Source organism: Podarcis cretensis, assembly GCF_951804945.1.
Source record: "Podarcis cretensis genome assembly, chromosome: 4".
Lineage (NCBI taxonomy): Eukaryota > Metazoa > Chordata > Lepidosauria > Squamata > Lacertidae > Podarcis > Podarcis cretensis.
In genome coordinates this window covers 21890011-21897576 of record NC_137173.1, presented here as the reverse complement: position 1 = coordinate 21897576, position 7566 = coordinate 21890011, and the positions used below count along the sequence as shown (strand labels likewise).

Sequence of the window (7566 nt, the reverse complement as noted above, 5' to 3'; positions counted from 1 at the left end):
ATCAATTACTAGCCCAATGCAGGATTTATTAACAGCACAGTTCTTCCTTGGGTTGCACAAAGGGAAAAGAAAGAAAGGCATGGATCCCCTTCAACCCATGCTCTTTTTCTGCTAGACCAGGTGGCAGGGATTGAAAGGGCAGAGGGCATTCATACTACCCCAATAATCCAATAAGAGAATTAGGTGGCACCTACATTTTGTGCTGAGAGACATAGCACAGCCTTTCCTTAAGCTACGGATTTGCTGGTGAGAAGAGGGGGAAACTGTTACAAATAGAACACAAAAACGCTGCATGCAGATGTACACAAATTGAGTAGTAAATCCATCGCAGAAGTGCATGTTGTTTAGATGTACAATTTCCCTTCCTGGATTGGGGTCAGGGGAAGCTAGTTCTCAATTTCCAGCAAAATCTGGCTGCTCATATTGCTGATTGACTGACAACTAACCCATCTTCCTTTCTTCCCCTAAGACTGAGTCTCTCTTTGTGTGTTTTTATAAGTTGCAGAATGCACATTTAATTGAATCAAGGTACCTTTGGTCCTTTTTAAAAAAAGAAAAGATAAGTAGCCCTTCTGAACCATAGGGAATCAAGACAGACTACCAAATCAGTATTTGAGTCTGACCAATATGTCCATCAAGTAGGTTGTGATAGCAAGGGAAGCTGAGCTCAAACTGTAGCAGGGGGAAATATGGATCCGGTCCCAATTTGCATGCATGCTTGTCTTGGGATAAATGACAAATGCAACCAACCCATTCCATTAATAAGCAGTGTTTGTGTGGCCAGAAAGAAAGATAGCTCAGGAAAGTGAAAAATTCTTCCCCCCCCCCCCCCGAGTCTTGGATAGAAGCAACCAAGGGGCCACACATCAACTGTGAATGTTTTACGTAAATCCAAAATTTCACAACAGTCCCTGGCTGTTAGTAGCTGCCACCTGCCTGCCACAGCTCAGCCGTAGAGCACCTGGGTTCCAGGTTCAATCCCTGGCATCTCAAGGCTGGGAGAGACCCATGATTGAAACCCTGGAGAGCTACTGCCTGCCAGTGTAGACAATACTGGGTTAAACAGACCAAGAGTCCATTTAGAAGTCTTACTTTGTGACTGCCTGTCTTCTGTTGGGGCTTTGCGTATGATGAAATCCTGCACATGTGCAACCAAAAGCCAAGAAAGTGGTTTAGGGACCAGATCCTCAGCAGGTTGTGGACTGTGCTTCGTGACATCTCAGAAGCCAGGGAAATTGCTGAACATAGTTTCCAGTGCTTGGTGGTGGACTTCAGTGCCTTACAAAGCCTCCCCCATGACAAGCAGAAGCAGAATATATTATGCAAAACAGAAAGCAAAAAGCTGAATAGACTATGCAGTAGTTGAGTCACCAAGCACACAAGCATAACTTGCATAATGTATGCAAGATACAGAATCACACATTTTTGCTGTTGCGGGATTTGGATTCCCTCAGAGGAGATTTATTTTTAAAGCACAGGATACATATATCCCTGCCTGCTGTACACAGGATTATTATGCTGGAGTGAACCAGTAGCAAAGTCAAGAACAGTCCATTGCTTCTCTGGCCAGAAACTCAAGCCCGGCCACACTTCTTGGCATCAGAATGCAAATTTGTCTCAAATACAATTTGCCCTCAGCTCTATTGACCTGTTGGGAATGGCATTCCTGATAGTCAGAAAACAACTCCAGGTCAGCAGGTATTAAAAGAACGGTTGTTGTTTTATTCTTTTTTGGTGGGTACAAAAACCACAGTTTCTTACACAGAACAAGATTATAAATAATATCGGTAACATGAGTGACCCGTAGTCTCTTTTGATTCTATACTGCAGACTGATGGTGTTCTCTAAACTTATTTGTTGGTTTCTTGTAGTTAGACAGATGCAAATCCATGGAACACGGAATGATGGGACAGAATGAGGATGACCAACAATGTTTATAAAAAAAAGTCTCTGAATTTTATTACAGTGATGACATTTTATATCAATTATTGCAATGAATTGTTCCCTAAGATGGTTAGAAAAAAGAATTGTGTTGTCCTCTACTGAATTTACATCCGTTAAAAAGCAAGCATGTTTCAATATTCCTCTTTTTTCCCCCAAAGAAAAAAGTAATTAATTTCTTTTATTTTATTTTTTCACAGGATTTACATATTTATTTTCTTATCACAGTTTAGTGACTTGTTTCCACAGCCCGACAGTCTTCCCACTGTATAATGTTGATCGTCGGGAAACACAGGTAAGCATGTTCATTGACTTCTATAGCAGTTGGTTCTCCATGTTGCCTAGACAAAGACCAAAAGGTAGCCTTTTCCTCTTGTGTATTCTTCACAGTTTTAATGCGCTAAATTGGCAAGTCCTATTAGTTGGTGGTTGTTTTTTTTTTAAAGTCCGCTCAAGTGAAATTTGTCACTGTTAATATTCCTGTCCCAACCCCGCCTCCCCCCAACAAAACTAAATTATGATTTTTTTTTCCTGATAAAAAATCTGAATTTGGGTTTCCGAGCTGAGACCATGCACACACATTTGCCGCTGCTGATGTCTGGCATGCCAGGATGCCCTTCCCATGCTCAGCCCATTTCTAAGTTCATCAATGACATTTCCCCGTGTCGTGTTACAGTCCATGCTGTATTCCCGTCAGTCACTGACACAGTTTAATTAAGGCACTCAGATATTTTTTTGGTTTTTATGGTAGGTCTGATGCAATTACCGCCAATCCTGAACTTTGTCTAATTGCAGTTCCACTGTGTACAGCCTTTGGGCAGTCGGGAGTCAGAATGCGTCCGTTTTCTCCCATGCTCCCTGTGATGGATAATCTGGCTTTGTTTCGTATGGCTTCAGAAAAGGTCAGCTGGGAGGCAGGAGAAAGGACAGAAAGGGAGAGGGAGAAGAAGAAAGGAGGAGGCAGAAAGGAAGTGTTACAATATTTCTGTTCCCCAATAAAACCAGTGCACAGCAAACACCAAAAATATCTAGGTGTAGACATCTGCATTATCACGTTAACTGTTTATATAATAATATGGATATAAGAGCATTTAACACACTCTTTTAAATAATAATAATCAAATTAAAGCTCTAAAAGAGATCAAACTGGAGATTCTAGTTCTGTTAAAATTTAGTAAAAGTCAAATCTCTGTGGGCAAGTGTAAAATGTTACTCAGTTGCCCAGTTTTCCTAGGAATCAATCTCATGTTCCTCCCCATCCCTCCAAATCCATTTTCATGTATATGTGATAGCAGTAAGGCTCGGAATTGTCTCACAAATTAGCTCGTAAATCTGAAGTCTTGTCAAGCTGATATCATCTAGTTTACTGCATTTTTTGAATAAAAAAAAATTACAGGCTTTCTGTATATTTAAATGAAAATCCAGCCAAAGTTAAGCCCCTTTTAGCCCCATTGATTTAAATGAATACAAAATCCAAATATATGCTTATCTCCACAGAAATAAATGGGACTTAAAAGTGTTTGACTTTAGCCGAATTCTTCCTCCCTCCCTTTCCACTTCTACCTTGATTTCCTTTCAGTTAAAATTAAGGCAAGTTGCAAATACTTAAAAGGCTAATAAAAACAACAGCTGTAAAAAAAAATATGTATATACATAATGTGAAGAATTCAAAATCTGTCTCAAAGGCCTGTTTAAATAAAAAAAAAATGGTTTAGACCTGCCTGGGAGTAACTGCCCTCCTCTGAACTCAGTGGGACTTACTTCTGAGCAAACATGCATAGAATTGCACTCCAGGGCTGGAATCCTATTGGGGGTGAGGTTTGAGGTTTCAGAATGCCAAATCCATGGCAGGCTTTCTTTTAGAAAGAAGCATCTCATTGTTTGCAATTTCTTTTTCTTTTTTTTAAAAGGCCCATTGATTTGAAACGGGACATTGGCACCACTAAGTTTTGTTGGGCCAGGGCCAAACTCTCCAATAAAATAAGTTTATTTGTTGAAATTGTGGCAATAACATGGCTACACGTGGCATATTATGGGACAAGAGCAACACACACACACACACAAACACACAAGGCCCAAAGCAGGACATTTATGGTGGATTAAGACAATCCCACCCCTATGCAATCACTGAGATTGTCTTGAGAGCACCAGCTATAAGGGGTTTTTTTTTTGCATTGGGTGGTGCCTACAAATGAGCGAGTGACCCTCCTTGACTTTGCATGCAGAGCATTGGAGGGAAACGTTTAGCTTCTGGGGGAAGCCTCCTGAATCGACCTTGAGAAACGGAACAGAGCGAAAACGGATAGTTGACAAAGATGTGGGACAAAAGGAACATGGCTGACATATCTCTTTGCTTTTTGAGGGATAGGGGAACCTCTGGACCTGGCTGCAGATGCACCCTTTTCTTGCCTGAGAGCTGAGTAAAGCTTTATTATATTCGTTTTATGGTGTTTCTATAATCACCTACATTAACACAAATCTCAAAGTAGTGTACAAAGGTGAAAACAAGCAAACAGATTGAAAGCCATTTAAAACAGAAACACCGAATCACGAGGAACATGGAAAGATAGAGAGCTACTAACCAGGGAAAGACTAAGGAAACTGACATGTTTCTGCTAAAGGATGGAATCACCCAACCATTCATTACTGGACAAGTGAATTCTACATAATCCTGAAGCAAGGGGTGGGGTGGAAGTTTAAAGTGCTTTTTGTTTCATTCATTAGAGAGGTTATATGAGACAAAGGTTGCTTCCAGACAGCCTGTTCATTGGGCGTTCTTCCTGAATTGTTTAGATGAGGTTTGTGAGGAGATTAGAAGACATTGTCTTTGTATTTGTTCTGAACTGTTTGCAGGAGGGTTAGATAGTGTGCTCTGTCACTCTCCTTATTGCAAAAAGTCTGATTTTGGGCAGAAGCCAGCTTGTTTTGCAAGACCAAAATCAATTTGCCCTCTGCCTTTCTGTCTAGCTACTCTTAAGAAGCTGCCTTTGGAACAGCCTTCATGTAAAATGGTTATGAAGGATGTCATTCACTACATTACCCAGTGTCCTCTATGTAAAAATCCTCGTGAAAAATATCTGGGTTTCACCACATAATTCCCCCCCCAACACCAAGTGAGTTTGTGTGCTTTTTGCTGCCGTGCGTTAAAAATGGCTTAGCACCTTGCACAAATGGGACGCGGGTGGCACTGTGGGTTAAACCACAGAGCCTAGGACTTGCCGATCAGAAGGTCGGCGGTTCAAATCCCCACGACGGGGTGAGCTCCCGCTGCTCAGTCCCTGCTCCTCCCAACCTAGCAGTTCGAAAGCACGTCAAAGTGCAAGTAGATAAATAGGTACCACTCCGGTGGGAAGGTAAACGGCATTTCCGTCTGCTTCTCTGGTTCGCCAGAAGTGGCTTAGTCATGCTGGCCACATGACTCGGAAGCTGTACGCCGGCTCCCTCGGCCAATAAAGCGAGATGAGCACCGCACCCCAGAGTCGGTCACGACTGGACCTAATGGTCAGGGGTCCCTTTTTACCTTTACTTTGCACAAGTGGAGCTGCAGCCAATCGGAAGCCACTGAAGCACCGTCGGACGTTTGGCTTCCAAAAGAATGTTCAAAAACCAGAACAATCACTTCCAGTTTTCAAGCGTTCGGGAGCCGGAACGTTCGACTCCCAAGGCGTTTGGGAGCCAAGGTATGACTGTACTGAGATGTGTGTGTTTTAGGACCCACCCTATTCCTGTGATTTGCTTTAACTGTTTAAATCCTGAAATTTAAATTGTTGTAACCTGCCCTGGGACCTTCTGATGATCAGCACCCTACTATGCACATCTACTCAGAAGTAAGCCCCATTGACTTCAATGGAACGTATTTCCAGCTGAATGTGTATGTAGGATTTGAGCATTTGTACCTTACCACAGTTTTGACAATCCTACATATTTCTGGCTCAAAGATGAAGGGGGATAAGAAAGAAGACAATCAGTGCACCTGCATGCTTTCCTAAGAGCAGCCACTCTCTTTCCTTCAGTCCTGAGTAGCTCTTCTGCTTGTGACAAACAGGGCACTCTTTTTCCATGAGCAAAAACTGCAGTTTTGCTTGTCACCCTGTACTGAAGAATTTTGCCGTGGCCTTCCAAACTGCATGCTGTGAGGCACATCAGTTTCAGCTCGTTGGAGGGAAAGTCTTCTTGCAAATGCAGTAAAACTAACTAGCAGCACAATCATATGCATGTAGACTCAGAAGTAAGCCACATTTATTAAGGAGATGCTTTTGTTTTTTTAAAGAAAAACATTGTGAAGCCCTGCTGGATCAAAGCAATGGTCCATCTGGACCAGAACAAAGGTTCATTTAGTCCAGCATGCTATTTCCCTTATTAATCGGTTGCCTCTTGGGATATGTACAAGCACAGCATGGAGACATTAGCCTTCTCCTGTTGCCGCTCCCAAGCAGCTGGTCTTCAGAACCATGCTATCTCTGATCCTGGAGGCTGCATACAGCCTTACTGACCAGTAGCCTTTGATAGATTTATCCTCTGTGAATTTGCCTAATCTTTTAAAGCCGTCCGATGAAGAGGCAGTCACCACATCCTGAGGCATCACCTGCCTCAAATTTGTTACAAACTTATTCCAATGGAACGTATTCCCAAACAAGTAGGGAAAGGATTGCGCCAGAACTAACTAAACAGACTATCTACAGAGAACATCCAAGAACAGAAGAAACCAGGTGCACCAAGCCTGAGTCTTGATCCTCCTTCATATATAAAGCACCTAGAATTATTTTTGGAAAAGCCATCTTCTCTTATGTCTGCCTAGGATCTTGCCTGGCCTCATCCTTCATCCAGAAATATAAATGTTCACCATGAAATCTAAAATTTCAAATAATAATAATAATAATAATTCATTATTTATACCCCGCCCATCTGGCTGGGTTTCCCCAGTCACTCTGGGCGGCTGTAGACATCCCTGCAGATTTTTAAAATATATATATATTTAGAACCCATTGTATCCAATATATTTCTATTTCTCTCTATATATCTTGATGCATTTTTTAAAAATAAAAAAGCACCAAAAAACCCCACCCCTTTCAATGCAGATGTCTATTAGCAACATATAGGAAAGTATACTAAACATCTGCAGCCAAAATTAACCGAACCGTTTGTTTGTTTTTCCAAAAGAGGAAGCTCTCTCGATAAGCAAGCAGTTACCACCACTGGACAGACAGGGCACAAGACCGCATGACAGATGATGATGCACCAGCCACTCACTGTAGTAGGGCCCTAAGTCCTACCCCTAAATTTTAACACTCTCGGTTCCATATACGTTGTAACCTTCTCTATAAGTTGCTAAATTCTGGGTATTCTGCGAGGAAGTTGGATTAAAAGTCTGTGCACTCTTTGCCACCTTCATTCTCTTCGCCTCTGCCCTGGATTTGTAACAGAACTCTATCAAAGCCACCAGCATAGCCAGGCCCAGGCCTCCAACCAGAATGTAGAAGACGCCCGCAACATTGCTGAGACTCAGGGCGCTCGTCTTGTCCTGGGGAAACAAAAAGGGGTGTGCGTGTCAGATCAAAGGCGCGAGGCGGCCGGAGAGCAAACAAACAAAACAGTATGTACAAGTACAGAGGCATAAGCGACGGC

At 42.3% G+C, this 7566-nt stretch overlaps 1 protein-coding gene across 5 annotated transcripts in view; it reads right to left on the bottom strand.

The window, feature by feature from the left end:
• Positions 1 to 2412: 2412 nt before the first annotated feature.
• Positions 2413 to 7566, bottom strand: part of GRIA4 (glutamate ionotropic receptor AMPA type subunit 4) — a 228787-nt gene continuing 223633 nt past the window's right edge. For 2 of the 5 annotated variants that reach the window (XM_079973537.1, XM_079973538.1), the window contains exons 15-16: positions 7328 to 7462; positions 2413 to 2848 (exon numbers count right to left, since the gene is read on the bottom strand). In XM_079973537.1, the coding sequence (XP_079829663.1) occupies positions 2684 to 2848; positions 7328 to 7462 (300 nt within the window). In that variant the 3' untranslated portion in view covers positions 2413 to 2683. Of the gene's footprint in view, positions 2849 to 7191; positions 7463 to 7566 lie in introns of those variants that run through there. The other 3 variants (XM_079973539.1, XM_079973540.1, XR_013838248.1) reach the window with 3 other exon arrangements.